General features: G+C 42.3%; 1 protein-coding gene across 3 annotated transcripts in view; it reads left to right on the forward strand.

The window, feature by feature from the left end:
• FSTL4 (follistatin like 4) overlaps positions 1 to 21,885 on the forward strand; it is a 635,712-nt gene that overhangs the window by 567,525 nt on the left and 46,302 nt on the right. For all 3 annotated transcript variants that reach the window (XM_029583824.1, XM_029583825.1, XM_029583826.1), the window contains 2 exons: positions 12,395 to 12,515; positions 17,340 to 17,501. In XM_029583824.1, coding sequence (XP_029439684.1) covers positions 12,395 to 12,515; positions 17,340 to 17,501 — 283 coding nt within the window. The remainder of the gene's footprint in view (positions 1 to 12,394; positions 12,516 to 17,339; positions 17,502 to 21,885) is intronic.

Consider the following 21,885-nt stretch of genomic DNA (forward strand, 5'->3'; position numbering starts at 1 on the left):
CTCACGGAGTTAAAATGATGGCAGCTGATAGTTCACAGGTCAGTGAGACAGGCAGCCCAACCCTACCTCTGTGCGCTGTCAGGTTCAGAGAAGACAGGCGACATTCGCATTGAGCCGTTTAAGCAAAATTAAAGGTAACTGCATTGTCCAGCAGAGTCTCTGCTCTCAGGGCAGACGTTTTCCCTGTATGAAACCGAAGCAAAATGTTACATTCCAGTCTTTTAAAAATGCAGTGCCGATCCTTTCCTGGGTCCTTCCCTCTGCCAAGATAAAGGTTCTGTCGATGAACTGCAGCTTCTATTGGCAATCTGGGTCAAACTAAGCACTGTCTCTTGCACAGGCAGCACAAATTGTTTGCCCTCCCCGTAAATTATTGTGAAATGCATGACAACAAGGGGGCCCGGATCCATCGGTCAATGCTTGGGTCTCAAGTCGCTCTAAGTGCGCCGATGTTTTTGAGCAATCAAAACTGTTGGGTCGACAAGAACAGGGATGGTGAACTCTGGTTCCCAAATGCTGCAAAGAGGGCTGGTTTTCAGGATAGCCATATTGGAGGTGGGGGAGGCCAGTGCAGTGAGCAAATCTATGTTAGTATTTTATAAATCGCAAGTATGATATATGGGCATTTTATAAAATATGCATGTCTCTACCCTGCAACATATGCACGTACAGTATCTAGGCTTACGTGTGAATACATACAATGCATTAAAGAACATATATCAATGCATTAAACTCGCATATTTTTCCTACCTGCTTTAAAAATATACGCAAGTATATTTTACTCGCAAAAATAAAGTAGGACTTGCGTATATTGGTGTATTTTTTAAACATTCACATATCAAGGAAGTAACCCGTTTTACCAATTAGTCCATCAGTTCGCCCGGTCCTTCTCTAGATCATCAAAACCCTCCTAATTCTTCAGCCTCAACTCCCCCCAGTTCACCCAGTCAGTACTACACAATGAGCATATTTAATAACATGCACGCCAGATAATTAGTGGTGTAAAATATACCTAGGTGGAGAAAGAACACAATTTCAATGCATTACAGATATTTGCATGCACTGAATCATATGCGTGTCTGTTGGATGGTGGATATATGCATATTTTACAACCTACATAGAAGGACCAGATCAATCGGATTATAGAAGATCTCCATGTGCCCATGTTTGCACCTGTATGGGGCCGGACGTCAATCTTTAAAAGTTATCTTTTCAATGAGCACTTGTTCTTAGGCACAGTAAAACTAATATCAAGTTGTCCCACTCTTGCCATTAATGGGTATATTTTGGTGATAAATAAGTGCTACATTTGCTGACCTGTTTTCTAGCATGGTACAGAAATAAAAAAAAAAAAGAAATATTAGCTACATGAGTCAGCTTGTTAGAGCTGATGTGTAATTGTGTCAGACAGGTTTCAACATTGGATGAATATAAATCAGTCAGTTTGATCAGCCTGTTTAACTTTTTGGGAGCAGAGATCTCTATCTCAGGGATACTTACTGGGGTTCAATGGTTTGTTTCAGTCCTTATTATTTTACCTTTTAGCTGCTATGGAATGCTAATGAGCATTTCCTTAAATAATGAAAACTGAACATATTTAAAGAGGAAAGCTTCAGACCACCTTGTTATTTGCCAATTCTTCTTCATATTCTGTGCACTTTTGCAGTCGTGCACTCCATTCCGGAAATTACCGCTCAGATTTATTCTCTTTAATTCTGTACCCTGAATGCAAACACAAGGTATTTCTTCACAGAATTAATAGCTCCCTATTTGAAGATAAATTCCGAAAGGTTAGCAGCGCCAACAAGCTAGCAAAGGAAAGAGGTTATCTTTATCAAGGCGGGCTTGAAATAAAAGCGTGCGTGTAGTAGTGCGCTAGGAAGCTGACAGTGCAGAGAATGAAAAGGATCAGATGTTACAGGGGGCAAGAGAGCAAAAGAATCCTTTTGTTATCTCAGCCCATTTCTTTTTTTTAATTTGTCCCTGAAATAAATCACTTCCTTGAAATTAGTAATATTTTGCTTGTAGGCACAAATGTATTCAAATGCTGAAGTGCTACAGCAGAATTTAGGTCTCTCAAGCATCATAGCAAGGAAAATGATTATGCAGCATGAAGAGAAGCACAAGTATAAGATCGGCGTGATATCAAAGAGTCAATAAATGCTCAGGTCATAGGTGCCAGCTCCGTGGGTGCTTGAGCACCCACAGTACTGACTAAACTCCTTCACTGTGTCTAGGGATGGTAATTTGTGTTGCGTTTAGATCCCCAGTCATTTTGCAAAGTTGACTCGTGTGGCTCATGTACTTTGGATTTATAGAGACTGAGTTTCAAAGCTACTTAGCTGGATAAGTAGTGACATATCCGGCGAAGCGGCAGCTGCTGAATGTCTGGCTACATTCGCCACTCATCCAGCTAAGTAGAGAGCCAGATAAGTCATAGGCAGGCAATGTGCGTAACAGGGTGGCACGACTTATCTGGCTAACGTAGCCGCATAAGTGCCAATATTCAGACCTATCCAATTAAGTTAACCAGATAAGTTAGACCTGCCATGGATTAGGTCTAACGTAGTCGGATATAACTTATCCAGCTAAGTAGCGATGAATATGGGGATATTCGGCAGCATAGACATGCTCCTGAATATCCCATGTAAGTTAACTGGAGAAGTCTTATCTGGCCAACAGATAAATATTCAGTTTTGAATACTGACCTCCAGGTGCCTAGGCCTAAAGCATTCCAGAGTTGAGAGTCAGTAAAAGAAAAAAATATGTTGTCAAAACTCTGAATGTGTGAGGACAAGAATTAATTTTAAAAAACGGGACTTGTTAAATTTGGTGTGGTGCTTATAAAATTAATGAACCCAGCATGATCCTGGACCTAGAAGGCTGCCAACAGGTCTTGTTTTCAGGATTACCAAGCTAACCTAAGTAAAGTAACCTAGTTTTCTAGAAAACAATAGAACTGGGAGTCATGAAATGAAACTCCAGGGGAGATGACTCAGAACTAACATCAGGAAATATTTCTTCATGGGGAGGGTGGCGAAGGCCTGGAATGCCCTTCCAGAGGAGGAGGTGGTGAAGAAGAAAACAAAGAATTCAAAGGGGCATGGGATAAACACTGTGGGTCTCTACAGGCTAGAGGACAGACGAGAGATAAGCCTGCAGGGGGGGTAACTTGCTGGCAGGGTGGTTATTACCCTTAGCAGAAGGCATGGAGATGAATAACATTAACCAATATGCTTTGATGCATTTAATGCAACTGCAACATTGCTTCCCACTTAGATGGGAGGGGGGGAAAGAGGAATTTGATTCAGATGACAACCGAGGACCCTGACGTCCATGGTCTGGGATACTGTTACGCAGACATAAGGGAAAAAGCACAGGACTGCTTGTACGGCCGAGTCCTAAAGGAAACGAAGAAAACGTGCATGGGGGTAACTTGTGAGTGCGGCAGTTACTTCCATGGGAAGCTCGCTGGGCAGACTGGATGGACCATTGGTCCTTTTCTGCCAACATTTCTATGTTTCTATAAATGCATGCAGATATGCCTGAGGAATATTCATTACCTCTGATCTATCATAAAGACTGTAAATTTTAGATCCTTTTAGACTGGAGGTGCACAGAACCCTGGTCCTTGAGGCACCCTCTGGCTTTTAGGTTATCCACAACAAATATTCAGCAGTCATATCTGCATACTTTATGTCTGAGAGACACATTAATTTACAAAGTGCAGTTACCTAAAATAAAAATTTAAAAATTACAGATCCATTTGAAGACACTCAGTGACCAAAATTGTACACCTCTGATCTAAATATTCAGGTACAACTTGGACAAACAAATGCTCCAGAAAATGAGTTCTAACAGTGTATATTTATTTGATTTCCAAGATCTAATTAAACAATAAAATATAAAAAAAAATGCTGTGCATTTATGGAGGGTTATTGTAGGCCTCGAATGAAGTTATTAGAGACAAAGTCAAAAGCAGGAAGTGAGTCAGCCTGACAAAGAATCGCGATTGTCATTAGAGAATGTCCTTACTGCTATCATGAAATGAATGAATGGAAGAAAACAAGTTTTAAAATCCATAGTCACCAGCCACAACCCTAAAATTTCATAATAAAAAAAAAAACAAACTGCAAAGAGTAGAAAAGGAACTTTAAAAAAAAAATAGAAAAAAAAAAAAAGAAATGAATGAAAAATAACCTTGCTGAATGCAACCATGACACAAGAATTACCTGAACTCTTCACAAAGTGTTTTGGATTTTTTTACAGTAATTTTTGAGGTATTTGTGTAGGGACAGATTGCTATTAAATCTAAATTACTAACATGATGAACATGTGTAAAAATCAGGTAGATCAAAATGTTAATGAAATGAAAATCATGCTGCCAAGCTGGTGGTTCTCTGAAAATAAATTATTAGAGGCCATAGAAAGTGATTTAGAAGCCCATGATTCATTAGTTTTTAGTGTTTCTGTCTGAAGAGCTCATGAATATGTTCCATACTCATCAGAGGAATTTGATTAGACTAGGCACATCATCTTCAAAGTGATTTGAAGATAAATAGACAGATAGTAATCCTAATGTTTGGATCTGAATAGAATATCATCAGCATAAATGAAATAATTGAGGCCTAATCCAGAAAGCAGTTTACAGAAAGGTAGAAGCTAAAAGTTGAAAAGTACGGCAGAGAGACAAGAAACTTGTAGAACACCTATATTTAGGGGAAACCATCTTGAAGTCATAGATGATACTTTGACTTGTTGGGTTTTGTTCGTAAGGAAAGAAGAAAACCAGGTTAGTATTTTAAACTACTAAGGAAGAAACCCTGGCGAATTGTCCTAAATCCACCCCCAAATCTCTTCATTTTATTTGGTGTAAGATTACCCTGATAAACGTCACCTTGTTTAACTCAAGGCCCTACCCTACACCAAATACAACAAAAGTAAACCACACTGTTAGGCAGGAGAAAAGATAAGATGTCATCCAGATTTATTAACAAAGCTTCCTGACAAACAAAATATATTTCATGATAGCAGACAAGATATATAATCACACATCTTTGACATTTTTAGTGACTCCAGTCTGACTTAAACCTGTCACTGACCAGCCACACATCACTGTATTATAATCTCAGTGACCCCAGCCTAAATAAAAACTATCCCTGAAACCATAAGGTAATTTTTGGTAGCCCATTACCCTTAAACTCTCTGTGATGCCCTTTAAATGTGTGATCAGTTCTGTTTCCTTCATGGAAATTTCTCACCCACAAGCTGGAACTGGGACTTGCTAGTGGCTGTCTGACTGTTCCCAGATGTCCTCAAGTTCTCTCATGTAGGTCTCTCTCTTTCCCTCTGCATCTGATGATGCTGCAGCAGTTTTGTGTACATTGCTGTTAGTCTTGTCACTAGTGCTGTGAATCTCTCTTACAGCTGGATGTTATTGCACTGGTATTATTGTAACTTGTTACTGTAGTTATGCACAGCTGTGTAAGTGAATTGATTAGTAAATAAGTAAGTTTCTTCGAGTTAATTCACTCAGCAAATGTTTCCTAATCAGTTATACCTTTCTCAGCATAAATCTTGCCATGACATAATACCAGCACTCTTTTATGCAAGATACTGAAACTTTTCCAATTCAGCAGAGTCTACTTGCCATCTGATAGCTAGTGCTTCCAATGTCCAGGATTTGAAACAATTCACTTAAGGTCACACATTCAGCCCTTTGTAAGATAAACAGGTTTTGTTTTGGTTTGTTGTTTTTTTTTTTTGTTTTTTTTTTTATTTATACTCAGTTTAACATAAATATAGAGAACAATTTCAACTTGTCAATGAAATGGTCCATACAAAGAATATTTAAGTCAAAGAAAATACAAATATATATTGGTCCCAGTACTTACATCATTACACAATTGCAGTGAAGGAAATAAATCTTAAAGTAGACCAACATATAGGGGCAGATTTTATAAATCTACGCATACTTTTGTTCGCGCACCAGGCGCAAACAAGAGTACACGGGATTTCAATAGATACGCGCGTATCCATTAAAATCCGGGATCGGCGCGTGCAAGGCTGCCCAAAATCAGCAGCCTGCGCACGCCGAGCCGCACAGCCTGCTTCCGTTCCCTCCGAGGCCGCTCCGAAATTGGAGCGGCCTCGGAGGGAACTTTCCTTCACCCTCCCCCCACCTTCCCCTACCTAACCCACCCCCCGGTCCTATCTAAACCCCCCCTACCTCTATCACGAAAGTTACACCTGCTCGAAGCAGGCCACTTTGGCGAATTAATAGTTCAGCTTGTAATTGCTATCTAACGCACCATCTGCCTTAAGAAAACTAGTCTTTCCCTCTTTCCTTATTGCACAGAGCTGAAAAGTAGCAGGAAACCTAAGATAATAGACAATAAATGTGAAAGGTTAGCTGGACAGAGGAAACCAGGTCTTCTGCTAGAAGTCAGCAGAATTCAAAGAAAGAAATGGGAAAAACCAAAATTAAATGATCTAAATAAAAAAAGTTAACTACTAATGTCTGTATAATAAAGGGAATATATAAAAATTAGGCCAAAAACAAAATATACAGTATGCTGGGCTTTAACTATACTAACTTACAGTACCACCACTCCCAATCTCAAACTGGGCAAAGCAGGTCACAGTATGCCATGGGATCTATTAAATGTTTGGGTATTTGCCAGGTACTTGTATCCTGGATTGGCCAGAGTTGTAAGCAGGATTCTGAGCTTGTTGGACCCTCAGTCTGACCTAGTATGGTAACGTCCTATGTTCTTATGATTCCAAGCATTGTTTGAAGGTTTTCAAGTGCAATCATTTAATTAGATTTGGGGAGATTAGATTTGAGAAAAACAGTAAAATAAAATAATGGAATGTTATAGTAACTTAAGCGTAATATATCATTTTCTTACAGGAAATTGGAATAATATTTTATTTACAATTTTGTCTGGTGTTGGCTCGGTGGCCATGCTGTGTACTGCAGGGCATGCGATCCCTGGTTTGATCCCCAAGTCGGGTCTTCTGCTGCCCAGGTCGGCTAGGGCTGGGAATGGTGCGGGAGCACCCTCTAATTCAGGTTGGGGGATGGGGAGAAAGGGAGTTGTGGTCATTGCTGAAGAGTGATACCTAGTGGCAAAATTCAGGCTCCATGATTGCAGAGTTCCAGAAAGAGCCCTGGTACATGGGCTGCTGGACCAGCACTGTCACTGCAATGTCTAGACTAGAGATGTTGGGGTGAGGGAGGGAGGCAAATAAAGGCTCCTGGCTTCAGAATCCCAAGCCTGATTCTGACTGAGCCGAAAGTACAAAGGAATGGGAGAACACGTTCAGCTGCAAAAAAAAAAAAAAGGTTGTTTTCTGTCACTCAGCCTCAGAGCTACTACATCTTTGAGAAAAGAAAAATTTACTGTGAAAATCTAGTAAAAGTGTTGGTCCTGCAGAGAAAACCAACAAGAAAAATGTTGCAATACATGAGCTGTCAGTAAGGACTCTTGATTAGATGTATCCTCTCTATGGTCCTAAAAGCTCTTGTACTACAACCTACGAAGACTCCATTGCTCCCTCCAAGCAGCCCCCCACATCCTGCCGCACAGCCTTCCCGAGGGGGCTTGTTTAAAAGAGACAGCATGTGGGAGTATAGTAGAAAGCAGAGCCTGCTGCAGGGACTGTGAGCGCGCACTGAACCACAGACCCCCGCGCACAGGGGGAGAGAGCGATGCCGCTCGCTTGGTAAGAGCGAGGAAGGGTAAATGGCAGCTAGAACTGTGGCCCTCACAGGAGGATCACCACATTCTTTTATACTGCCCAGGGGCAGCCAAATTTCTTCTGCTGGTCCTGCAGTCAAAAATCATGGTTCAACCCAAAAGGTCTAGCGTGCATTTTTGGTTATCCGTGCTGCAGTGCTACCTAAAAAAAAACAAAACAAAAAACAATGTGGTCATTCTGTTGTCTGAGCCCAGTTGGTTTCAGCTTGAGATGCTGTTATTGACCATTCTTTCAAAATTGTCCTCTCTCAGCCTCAGGCAGTGAAAATGTCTGTTTCTTTATGGGGAAGGAGAAGACCCGAGTTCCAAACACAGCCTTCCATTAATCCTACTCTTCCACCGCCAATTGGTCAGATCATTTCGTTGTACGGGGGACCGTGCCGGGTCTCAGGTGTTTACAGGATGTCAAGAGAGTGGCGTTGTTTCATGACAAGGAGACCTCGCTCGGCCCAGAATTTCTCCTACCGCTGCAGCTCTCCCCCCTCCCTTTCTCCCCTTCTCCAGGTCTCAGGGAGGAGCAAACGTTTGTGGGAGATTTTTTGCTGGTTAAGGGGCTTTAAGATTTGATAATCATCCCTAGAATGAAAAATGTCTGCCTTAGAACATTTTTAAAGATAATTCTATGATATCTTGTTGATTTCAGAGGAAGCTATGCCACCCATGTCTAAAGGAAGGGGCAAAACATATATGGCACAGTACGTGGAACCTGGGGGGGGGGTGACTGGGGGGGGGTGGATGAAGCACAAATAAATTTAATGTAAGAATTAGAAATTGGTAGTTGCGCTGAGAAAGGCAATTATGGGTCTCCTTTAACTTAGAATCTGACAGGAATTAGATATTGAAGATGTTTTGGAGTAGACTGATTTTTTCAGAAAAAAAATATTCTCCTTTATGGCCAGAGGATCCTGATTTTTCTTTGTTTTACCACGACAATTATCAGGGTAAATAAGGATGTGCATGAGGAAAAAAACTTTTTCGTTACATTTTTTTTCTTTTTCCTTTTCTTTCTATATGCTTTTCTTTTCTTTATTTTGATGTTTGTTTTGTTTCTTGTTGTTTTAATTGTAACAAAATAATCATTTTAAAAAATGCGGAGGGAAGGAAGCAAAGGAGTTGGGTCCCCCCCCCCCCCCTTACCCAGCCCTTCCTCCCATCTTCCCCAGGCGTATGATTTTACCCCATCCATGGGGATGAATAAGTCAAAATGAGACAGGAACAAATCCCTGGTTGCTCCTACCCCACCAGGTCCAGTTGTCAAAGTGGCCTGGCCAGTCCTGATGCCGGCGCCGTTCTGTTGCATGTCATATGTTGTTGAACTGTACAACAGAAAGGTCTTAGGGCTGGCTGGCATCATTTTGATAATGCGACTCAGCAGGGAAGGAGCGATTGGGTATCGCTACTGCCCTATTTCAAATTATGTGACCCTACAGATGGGGTAAGATGCATCCGGAGAGGGTAGAGGGATAAAGGAAGGGTCATGGGAAGTTAACTGTTGTATTTCTGCAGCGCTGAGGGGGTGGTTACGGCGGGGGTGGCGGCAGGAACATTCCAAAATGAAAGAAATAAGCCAACAAATTTCATCAGGTTTTTTGGTTTTTTTTTTCCTTTTGAAACAACATGAAATGAAATGAAGTGTTTCACTGCATTTTTCATGTCATTTTGAAACAAATTAATACCATGTTAAATGACCTAATAGTCTATGAGATGGTGCATTATTCGTAGAAGGAAAATAATTTTTACTTCAGCTGTTGAGCCAGATCTTGGTTGTATTCTCAAGTTTCAAGTTCTTTTTTAAGTAAAAGTAAAAAAAAAAAAATGCTATTTAAAATTGAGTAGGACCAATTTTAAATGGAATTGCTTATAGAGAGCCACCTTGCAACCAAAAATGTAAGTAGATGTATATTTTGGATTCCAATGGAAAGTTGTAATTCCAGGTCGAAAGGATATAGCAAAGGTAGTTAATAATATTGTCTTATATCTACTGGGAGTGTAGGGTAGCTTGGAATGAACTTGAGACATTTGATTTATGGAAAACAGGAAGATAATTTGAGGATTCACTTTAAAGCAACTATGCTGCCTTCTTCTTATGGAAATAAAATTTGCATTGAGTAGAGAGGTGAGCAAGTTGCGATAAGAATTTAGGTTATCTCCCCCATATTAGCCCATATTAACCCCATATTTAGGTTATCTCCCCCGTGCAACCCTCAAATTCCTAATACCATTCCTCCCCTACTCATGTTGTTTGTTTTCATCCATTTTTTCTCTCCCACTGTCCCTCCCCCTGTAACCACAACTATACTGTTTTAACTCATTTGTTCTCTGTAAAAGCAAATTCTTGCTACTGTTTGTTACAATGTAAACCGATGTGATGTATCTAACGAATGTCGGTATAGAACAACCATTAAATAAATAAATAATAGACTGGGAGAGTTAATAAATCTACTTTATTAAGCAGCTTAGACCTATTTTGCAGCCAGGAGGATTTGATAAAAGCTGTTCATGCTTGACTGACTTCAAGGCTTGGTTATTTGTACTCCTTGCTCTTTTTGGTCTTCCATGAAAATATTTAAGATGTTTACAATCAGTCCAGAATGCAGCAGCTCGAATTGTGATGGGCAATAGTTATAGGGGATAAGAGATCTCCGATCCTGGAGCACTTTCATTGGCCTCCGGTAGAATATTGTCTACGATTCAAGATCTTGTGTTTGATTTTTAGATCCCGTCACGATTTTGGAACTAGTTATTGTAGGGAGCGACTGTCAGAGTGTAACCCTGTCCGTCAGCCTCGCTCTTCTTAGGTTACCCTTTCAGTACTGCCACCTTTTTGAAGAATATAATTTAGCCAGCATGCAGAAGCAATCTTTTTCCTGCATTGTGGTTTTCCTGTGGAATCAGTTGTCACTAGATATTCATTGCGATGCTAATTATCTGGATTTTAAGAGTTTTCTTTTCATTCAGGCTTTTACCTGAGGTACTTTTGCCAATTATCTGTATTGTTTTTATTGGTTAATTTATTCTGCTGTTAATAGCCTGTATTTGTTTTATTTAGAGGGGAGAAATAAAGATTAAAGAAACATTGTCCCACAGAAATGTATTGTGAAAGCCATGTGGCATTGTGTCAGAGAATAGTATTGAGAGTAGTGCCTTGCTACCAGAAAACATATATATTTAGATATATATATATATTTACAAAAGCATAACCAGAATCATGAAGATCAATTACAAGGGCCATCATATCCTGAGCATTTCCAAAAGATTTTAAGGAAAAGCAACATGGAAACAGGTTCTCCTATTATTATCTATGTGTTGTAATCTGCTTAGCCTATCAGGCATAAATCGTTTTAAATAAATAAATAAACATGGACTAAGAGCACCAAACAGTATTACAAGTACTCATCACCTTATAAATAACTCCAAGCAACTTCTCTCCCAAAGAGAAAAGTTGCTGGGAATTAAGTGATGTTATTTATAAAGCAGTGAGCACACAAGTTTTACTATTTAATGCTCTCTGTTGATTTGTCCCCCAGCTAAAATCTTTTGAAAGCAATCTTATGGGACAATTGACACTGGATAGTTTATTTTAAATATAACGACCCTGATATACTAAAGTGCTGGAACTTCTAGAAACTGGACTTCATGCACAAAACCACATGAAAAAAAAAAAGCTGCAATTTTAGGAGTTGGCAATTCGTCCCCTTTCCAAGTTAGGAGGATTTTTTTTTTTTTTTTTTTAGCAAGCGGAAAGTCACACAGATAAACATCTTCCCGCCAGAAGGAAGTACAAAAGGTTATGAAAAAAGATGAAAGAAGATCAATAAAGGCGACCACTCCACAGCACATTTTAAAAATGTTTCCAGAAAAATAAAAATGCATTTCTAGTTTTTGAACTATGGCCAAGTTTACAACAATTGGAAAAACATATATGGCAAAAAAAATCTCCTACTGATACATTACATTTTAAGGCACATGGCAGAAATGCACAACTTCATTTTAATCCACCTTTCTCTGTTAATATAAACACGATGTATAATTTTGAATTGCATCCCTCTCATGGTAGCTGACAAAAACAACCAAAAACAGCAAATGCCATAAGCATCCAGGAAGCAATATAAGTCTGTACTCCAAATGGTAGCCGACATATTTAGGTGTGGGGTTTCCAAACTATCATGTATCAACGTGTGCCGATTTTGCTGTGGAATGGTATCCCCTCAGTGACTTCTTATTGTCCGTAAAAGCTTAAAGGGGTAAGATCAGTTGTGCACAACCAGAAACAGTAATGACAAGCTTGCAAATGGGCATAAAAGGCAGAATTGGGAAGGTCCCATTCTTCCCTGAGATCTTCAAAGGAAAACAAACAGCTCCTATCAGAATCCACAAGTTGTCCCAGATACGTTGAGCTTTCATGTAGCCCAATGTGGAAAAAAATAGAGGTTCTAAAGATTATTTCCATGGTCAGCTGGGTGGGTTGCTGACTTTCCCTTGTATTGTTCTTTATAACATTTCTGCAGGACAAAGCCTCACATTTTGGAGTAGGGATTTCCTCCCAGGTCAGATTCACAGCAGGTAAATCGCGTGAGAGATTACTAAATCAGCATGCTTTCTCTTTCTTTTTTTTTTTTTTATATCTGTAGGATTTTGGAGAAGATGACTCCCTCTACATCACCAAGGTAACGACTATCCACATGGGCAATTACACGTGCCACGCCTTTGGCTATGAAGAGTTGTATCAGACCCACATCCTTCAGGTGAATGGTTAGTAAATGGCACCAAGTGATATCCACTGCGAATGCTGCCGTTAGCCATTCTCATCTTTAATACCATTAATGCAAAGCAATGAGACGTAGCGCGCGCCAGTTTGCTCTTCAATGTTTAAAGGCAAAAATGGAGCACAACTGCTTGCTCATATTATGGAACAGATACAAGCAGGTTAAGAAAACAATTAGCTATTCTCTTAGAGATGTGCCTCTAAATTCAGATTAAAGTTCATAAGTGCACACAGAGGGCTGGGAATGTTTAAGCCGTAGAAACCATATCTTTGTCCTTATTCATTTAATATTGTCAGGTTAGCAGCTGTAAGCACTATTTATCTAGGGCTCTCTCACGTTCTGTGCCCGTGGCAAACGTCACTGGAGGCATCACGGCAGGATGTCTTTATTGAATTTTTCTGCATTTCTGTCATACATATAAAATCATGGTTCCGGAATACTTCTTCATATTCTCCCCTGCAGATAAATCACTGTGGGCTCTGATCCCGGGAGATTGTTGAAGCTAAAATGGGTACAGGCTTGGTCAGTGCTTACATGGCTGCAGATAGTGGCATTGATGGCTTGTTGGAGGTATTTTCCCTGAGCCAGTGATCAATCAACGCCTTGGCATGGGATTAGAGGATGTTATTCTGCTCAGAGTGCCATCCTTCTTAAAACAGAGGTCCTGTCTAGGGATCCCATGGCAATTTGGACAACGAGGGGCATTAAAGCCAGTGTCTTCATTGCACAGAGTATAATGAATTCCAGCTCAGGTTGCACAATGTTTTGAAATTCCATTTCTTGTGAAAACCTAATTAGGCTTTGAAAAAAAACATTCCTCATTTTGTAACGTACTGTGTGAATTCCTTATTACATTGTACTGCACGTTGCCTGCAAAACAAATATACAAATGCCTAAATATTGAAATTGTAACTAAACAATGTTCATAACCAATATTGCAGTAATTTACAGAATGGCAAATTGTAAAGCTTCTACGCATGGCAGTTCAAAGAATTTTCTTGCCATAATTCCTTGTGTGTTGTGATGGTAAGAAAAGGGAACTGGGAACACGTGGATGCGGATTGTGTTGTGCACATCAGCAGAAAAGATGACATTTTTTTCTCATAACTTATTTACAAAATGCGAACTGACAAAGTGCTGTAGGATTTGCTTCAGGCACGCTCACGATTGCCGCCTGTGACTTTTTGTGTTGAAGGTCTCCTCCACTTCCTTGAATCTGTTCCTCATGGGAAGAGAACAACATTGAACAGTTTTGCGGTGCTGTTGTAGCAGGTCACGAATAAGAGGGAGAAAATTAATGTGTGGAAAATGTCCCTGCAAGAGAGTCTGAGAGAGCAGTAGGGCATCCTTGCCTTGTGCCATGTCCAGAATTCCCTTCCGAGCCTGAGCACTGACGAGCCGCTTCGTTGATGCTCTGGACACGCTTGGATAACTTTCCACAACTCAAAAGGTCTTAGCTTATCCTTGGAGGGATGTCTGCTCTACACTTCACAGTGGGATAAGTGAATCAGAGCTGATGGCCACGCTACACTCCGCTGGCTCACCCATACAGAAAATATTTGTTTAACCAAAACAAACATCTTTTGACTGTTTAAATCTTCCCAACCTATCTGTTTTGGGTTTTTTTTTGTGGCTTCCAAAGTACACATGCATGAACTGCACACGGCAAAACGAATAACAAACATTTTTAAAGTTTTGGACCAAGAAAACCCAGCTGGATGCACAGGTGACCCTATCAGTCTTTCATTCACATTAAGCAAATGTTAAGAGAACAACTTTAAAGCACATCTAATTTCTGGATGGAATTACTGATGAAATAGGATCTTAATATAAAAAACAAGATTCAACCACATTCTGCTTCACGCTTAATTTCATCTTTCTTTTTGCTCTCTGTATTTTGGGGAGGATCTGGCAGCCTGGGATTATTTAAGCATATCGGACTCTCTCTAATCATAATTGCATTATAGCTCACCTTCCTTCCTTCTGCTTCTGTAGACCATCATATCCATTAACGTATTCACGTGACAGCAGCAAGGTCAGGTCGATGCCATTTTGGAACATGGCATTCGCCGGGCCCAGAGCAAGGGGGCCCGCTGGGCCCCCACTAGCTGCCACTGAACCTCAGGTAGGGGGGCTGGGGGTGGGGTGCCCCCCAGATCACTAGTTATTTTATGGCTGGGGTGGGGGGTGGACTTGGGGAGCCACTAGACCCCAGGGATTGTTGAGCATTGCGAACCAGGGGGTGGGAGAAGGGAGAAAAGTGGTGGGGGCTGCCGGGGAGACATTTGGAAGGTGGGTTGAAGATACTGGGGTACTTTTATGGATAAAAGGGGTTAGGGAAGGGAGCAGGCCATTGCCACATTGTTTTAGAATGGATATCCTTCCCTTTTCGGGGAGGCCAGGGGTGCAGGTGGGCAAAGACCCCTAGGGTGATTTAAGAGGTTTTGGGGTAGTCTTTTTAGAGCCTCCATTCCTTTAATGTGATGGCAGCCCTGGCTGAAGTGGGCCACCATCGTGTGAGGAGGCCCTGTTTCGGCACACAATTTTTTTTGTTGTGCATTTGTTCCTTGATAAAAAAAAATATTGTGCACCAAAACCACCTCAATATTTTATTGGGAAGAGGAAACTTCCCCTTGCGATATTTTGTGGCTCCTGCAATAAAATATCACAGCTTACTAAATGATCCTGTTAGATTGTAAGTGGTCCAGGTATAGGGAAATACCTATAGGGGTAGATATTTAGAGGCCAGCCAGCTGGATAACACTTATCCTGTTAAGTTACAAGGATATTCAGTGGCATGGCTATGCCGCTGAATATTTGCGTACAAACGGCACTTAGCCAGATAAGGGTTATGAGGCTAAGTTTAGATGTGCTCAATAATAGGTCTAGACTTAGCTGCATAACTTATCCGGCTTAGACTTAGCTGCATAAGTTATCTGGCTAAGTAGCACTGCCCCAATCCGCCCACTGCCTGTCCACCTTTTATCCAGCTAACTAGTTAGCCAGTGACTTATTCGGCTATCTAGCAGCTACTGTACTTGAGCGGATATTCAGCAGCCGCTAGATAGTTGGAGAAGTCCTACTTATCTGGCTACCTGCCGGTTGTATATTGGCCCCATAGTATGTGAATTTAATCCACTTTGGAGTGCCTGAAAAGCAGAATATAAAACAAAAATAATAATTGAAAATGACTTTAAAAGTTGCTATTAATCCTTACTACTAAAGGCGCTCCAAAGCAAATGACAATCTGAATATGCCACGTCACTTTATACACTCTGATTCAGAAGGCACGAAAGGTCATGTTACCATTTCATCATCCAGGCTACAGGTACAATATACCGTGTTTGAAATGTCCCGCTGAACTGTAAATCTATAGATCTACAATAAATATATGCATGGAAAAACTGGCTGAAAAATTTCTCCTGAACTTAAAACCTTCCTTAATAGTATAAAAGCCCCTTGCACATCAATTGATGTGGGCTGGCATTTTAATCACTATACTTAGGTTCCCTTCCTTAAAGATGCTCTCCAGCAGTCCTGTTTTTTCCTCTTTTTTTTTTTTTTTTTTAACATGCAATACTGGACAAATCAGTACCTTGTGAAACAGTCAGCACCTAGTGCACAGGAGAATTCCATGGCAAGAGCATCGTGCGCCTACAATATGCAAACAACTAGGAGGACGTATGTGGAGACCAAGCCTTATTTTAGGCTTTTGCAACTTTTTTTCCTCCAGTAGATTCATCTGTTGACAATATGCATTGTGCATTATTCTGACTATGCTATACATATGTTATACACAATGACGGAAAGATAAGTTGCATGATCATTAATGTACGGGCTCTCAGAAGAAAGTTGAACTCAATGGACTTCTGGTGATCTTTGCTAAGCAACTATGTAAGGTGACGAGACTTAATCGCAGGGATTGTATAAGCCATAACAGTCTGGGAGATGGTACAAATGTATTTTCTCTGTCTCTTAACTCCCTTAACTCAGGGTACTTTGCCTCCTTAGTTAGGCATAGCAAGGTCATCAGCGTGCTACGAGGACAGTTGGTTTCCACACCTCTGAACTCCAGAGTATACAGTTTGCAATCTAGAACGACTTGTACCACTACTGTCTGGTATTACACCATGCAAACCAATTTTGGAGTCCATTTTGTTTCTGTAAGGTTAGCAATCAGAGAGAATTAAATATGAATATCAGTCTAAACGTTATAAATGAAGTGCTGTTAAGGGATAAGAGAGAGAATAAAAATGATGTGAATAAATGATTAATGGATATTATCAAGATTTGTTGAATTTAGCAATGACAGCAACAGGACTGAAAATCAATGGAGCCTTTTGAAACTGTAATATAATTAGTAGTTTTGTCAGTCAGTACATGGAATGCTTCATTAAAGGCTTTCTGCTAAAAAGTAACTCCATTTTGACAATTTTTGATTAGAAGAAATACTTCATTTGTATTCTACTCTTTTGCAAAGATATGCAGTAAATAATTAGGGCCAGTTTAGTGCCATGAATACTTAATTACTTGACACAGTTCAACTCCTGATATACATTTCCTCACTGAATAGCTTTGTATATTCCACTTCTTGGGAAAAAGAATATATTTAGAAAAAAAAAAAGGGAAATGACATTTTCTGCAATGCCTTTTCACAGGGCAGACAGTCTACTTTCTAGCATAAGAATCCTTGGATTTCTTTTTTTAGCACAGGTTCTTTCACTTGGCTAAATGGTATGGAGTCATTGGTTCATAGGAGACAGCAGAATATAGGTATTTCCACTGACGAGTGCTCTCATCTCTTCCACAGTGCCTCCTGTGATCAGAGTGTACCCTGAGACCCAGGCGCAGGAACCAGGACTGTCTGCCAGTCTGAAATGCCACGCCGAAGGCATTCCCAACCCAAAGATTACCTGGCTAAAGAACGGCATTGACATCACGCCAAAACTGCCCAAGCAGCTACTGCTGTTAGGTAAGATCACGCTTTGGGTTTCCAGTGGAGAGTTTGAGCACCAGCAGGAAAACATGTGCATGAGCATGGAGGGGGCTGTACTGGAGATTCTCCCCCCCTGCCCACAGTGCACGCTTCATGTCATTTTCCTTCAAATAAATTGGAACTACTCCAGTATTTGACTTGTGTGTCAGACTGAAATGAAATGCAGTCAATGGCCTTTTGAGGAAAAATGAAATATGTGAATCATTGTCAACACCAGACCAAATATGGAAGTGCTACCTGTTGATTAGATAAACTAGGGTCAACCCCCAAGACGTAAGATTTCTTACTATGGAAACTGGTACTCCTGTTATTATTTATGTGTTTAACCCACCTAGCATGACTGGTTTGCTATAAGCGGGCTATAAATAATTTAAAATAAATTAATAAATATTCTAAATATACGTCGACCTGAAAAGCTCCTCAAGCTGTTTTGTTTCCAAATGAAGTTGTCATTCCATAATTGTAATTTGATCCAATTTTTGATTGGCAGCAAGACAGTTCCATAAAACGTTAACTCTGATTTTTTTTAAACGTCAGCCTATAACATCCGTCTAGCCTTTGCAAGGTACTTAAGTGAAAATGAGCAGCGGCTGGAATGGGGAAATTAAGTGCCCCGCAGTCTGGGAGTGTCCCGTTGAAATTTCATGGCTTACAGTTGCTCCTTTGAAACTAGCGAAAGCCAATCCAGGTTTCTAGTTACTTGAGGATACATTTTCAAAAGCTTATTCAGGACGTGGCTGTGTAAAATAAAGTAATGTGCAATACTTGACCCTATGTGATCAATGCAGATTTTCAGCTGCCTAAAAATATGCCTGTGATTTCATTACATGAAAAGCTGCATTTCAAGAGCTTCGTAAAGATTATTCTTGTAGTCTGAATCGTCAAAAAGCTATGCTTGTAAACAGTGTGGGGCGGATTTTCATACTCCGCGAATAGGCCTACTTTTGTTTGCGCTCCAGGCGCAAACAAAAGTACGCTGGATTTTAGCAGATACGCGCGGAGCCGCGCGTATCTGCTAAAAACCTGGATTGGCGCGCGCAAGGCTATCGATTTTGTATAGCCGGCGCGCGCCGAGCCGCGCAGCCTACCCCCGTTCCCTCTGAGGCCGCTCCGAAATCGGAGCGGCCTCGGAGGGAACTTCCTTTTGCCCTCCCCTCACCTTCCCCTCCCTAACCCACCCACCCGGCCCTGTCTAAGCCCCCCCCTTACCTTTGTCGGGGGATTTACACCTCCCAGAGGGAGGCGTAAATCCCCGCGCGTCAGCGGGCCTCCTGCGCGCCGGGATGCGACCTGGGGGCGGGTCCGGAGGGCACGGCCATGCCCCCGGGCCCGCCCCCGGAACGCTCCCGACACGCCCCGAAAACGCCGCGCGGTTCGGGCCCGCCCCCCGACACGCCCCCTCCGAAAACCCCGGGACTTACGCGAGTCCCGGGGCTCTGCGCGCGCCGGTAGGCCTATGTAAAATAGGCCTACCGGCGCGCAGGGCCCTGCTCGCCTAAATCCGCCCGGTTTTGGGCGGATTTAGGCGAGCAGGGCTCTGAAAATCTGCTCCTATGGCATTTAGCTATACAGCTTTGGTCCGCATTATGCAATGAGTAAAGTCACAACTTGTATTTAACGACATAGGGGCCCAATGTTAAAAGTCAACTTGTGCATGCAATTTATAATTGAAAATTACATTGAGGCCAATGTTCAAAAAAACTGAGCACCTGAATTTAAGCCCCAAGTTAGGAGCCTATTTTCAGCAGATAACTTTAGACACCCAAGTTTGGCTAAAAATAGGCACCTAATAGACAGCTACAAATGAGGCATTTAAACTAGGCCTGCTATGTATTCACTAATGTTTAGTTACCTAAGGCCTGGATTTATCAAAATGCACTAAATATCGCATGTGATACATAAAGGGGCATATTTTATGGTAATAGGCAGTTTATCACAATTTGCACTAATACCTATGCGAAGTGCTGAGTTACCGCATATTGTGATAACTTCTGAGGGGGGGGGGGGAGAGAGAGAGAGAGAGACTAGCCATAATGCCCTCACGCTAGATCGGTATTTATATTTCTTTGGGAGGCCCACCTAGTAACTCGAGGTGAGGTTCAGGTATTAGGGTAGGGGGTTAGGGGCCACTTTGACATTCAAAGTGAGACGTACGAACAGCACAGTGCTCTCTTGTGAAGATTTGAGGACCTTCGGAGTGAGGAAACTCACCCAAAGATGAGATTTGTGCAATGTTCTCTCAACCTAGCTTGACATCTCTCTGACGGGCCCTGAAAGCTAGGCTGGCTCTCCGGGCGCTTCAAAACAATAAAACCATAACGCAAGCTATCGCACAGCTTAACGCTACTCCGCCCCTAACTCCTCCTCTTTTCCTGATTCGCATGCGAAAACGCCAACGCGATTTGATAAACGACCCTGTAAATTAGGTGCCTAGTGCTCAAAATCAGGGCTGAGTTCCTAACTTACTTCCCCCAAACTGACTCTACCCCTGGGTTTGCCCAAATTTAGACATTTAGGAGGAGGAGGGTTTTAATTTAAGAAGATCTAGGAGCCTAAGGTAGATAAAACTCCTTAAGTTACACATCTAGGTCTTTTGAATAGCAGCCTGATTGGTTCTGTGTGTGCTTGAAAGTACGCGTGCAATTCTACAATTAGTCACACTTAAAGAAAATTCTTTGGACACAGATATTACTTAAATATGCCGCAGGTAATTTTTCAAGAGTTACTGAGTGGTTACACACGTAAAATTGTCATAAATGCATGTAAGTAGCTTTTTTGGACATATTAGGCCGAATTTTAAAAGCCTTACGTGCGGCCAATCTGGGAGAAACGCATGTGATTGGGCCATGCGGCTTTTCAGAGGTCCGCGGCCAGGCACATATCTCCCGGTATGTGAATAATGAAGGATTGGTGGGTCGGGGGCGGGGTCTAAGCGGGAAGTGGGCAGTGCATGGGTGAACCGGGACAACACCAGCAAGTCAGTGTCACGAAGAAGCGTGCGCCGGGATTGGACGACCGGTGAAGCCTGCTGCTGCTATGGACTTGTGGGTAAGTATCAAAACAAAAAAAATCCAGGGTAGTCAGCGGGGTTTTTAGGGGGTCAGAGCTGGTAGGATAGAAGGGAGGCAGGGAAGGTAGGGGGTTTAGGAAGTTCACTCCTTTACAGGGGCGAACTGGGAGGGAACAGGGAAACTGGCCTATTGCCTCGACGCGCGTACCTACCGAAGCTCCCCTTCCTTACGCGATCGAGACGGGATTTGCCTGCACGTGCGCACGTTGATGTAAAACCGTGCATGCGGGTAGCCAATTTTATAACATGCGCACATAAAAGTGTGTGCACATGTTATAAATTCAGCGCGCTGACGTGCGCCCGGGTGGAGGTTTGAAAGTTACTGTCATTCAAGTCTATCCAGTAAAGTGCGGCCGCGTTTACCCCGCTCCTAACCCGCGTTAGCCCTTCCTGCGATCCCAAATCCCCTTTAACCTACTCCTACCGCATCCTAAAATCCCCGGGCAACCCCTTCCGCACGCGGCATGTATATTGCATGCAAACGAGCGAATTAGCTATTCCCTAGCGTCCCGTAACCCGCGCCCCGACTATCGCTATCTTTCTCTGCTGTTTTGTCGCGCGTTTAACCTGCTAACTTACCGCCTACCCTTACCCCTGCGGTAGAGGCAGGGGTAAGGGTAGGCGGCAAGCTTTCCCCCAGCCCCCGCTCACCTGCCCCGGCCGCGATCATGGGTGCCGGTCTCCGGGGCAGCCCCAGTCCTCTCCCCTCCTCCTGAAGCAAAAAAAAAAAAAAAAGCGAAAAAAAACGTAAAAGCAAAAAGTAAGTTGCTTCGCCGCTTCACACTGTCAGTGTCTCTTCTTCCTTCCTCCCGGAGCAAGGCTGCTTTTCACGCCCTGCTTCGAGAGGAGGGAAGAAGAGACACTGACCGTGTGAAGCGGCGAAGCAACTTACTTTTTGCAGCTCCCTCCGGACATCTGACCTCTCCTGCCTCCCGCTGCGCGACTTACTTTTTTTTGCAGCCGTCCGGCCATCAGGAAGAACGGATCGTGGCTCCCCTGCCTCCCGAGGAAGATGGATGCCAGCACGGGGGAAAGCGGCCCCTGTGCGTGCAATTGGCCGCTCAAGACGTGACGTCACGACGTTTGGCGTCACGGCATGTGACGTCACGTCTTGAGCGGCCAATTGCACGCACAGGGGCCGCTTTCCCCGTGCTGGCATCCATCTTCCCCGGGAGGCAGGGGAGCCACGATCCGTTCTTCCTGATGGCCGGACGGCTGCAAAAAAAAGTAAGTCGCGCAGCGGGAGGCAGGAGAGGTCAGATGTCCGGAGGGAGCTGCAAAAAGTAAGTT

Source organism: Rhinatrema bivittatum, chromosome 18, assembly GCF_901001135.1.
Source record: "Rhinatrema bivittatum chromosome 18, aRhiBiv1.1, whole genome shotgun sequence".
In the NCBI taxonomy this organism is placed as follows: Eukaryota; Metazoa; Chordata; class Amphibia; order Gymnophiona; family Rhinatrematidae; genus Rhinatrema; species Rhinatrema bivittatum.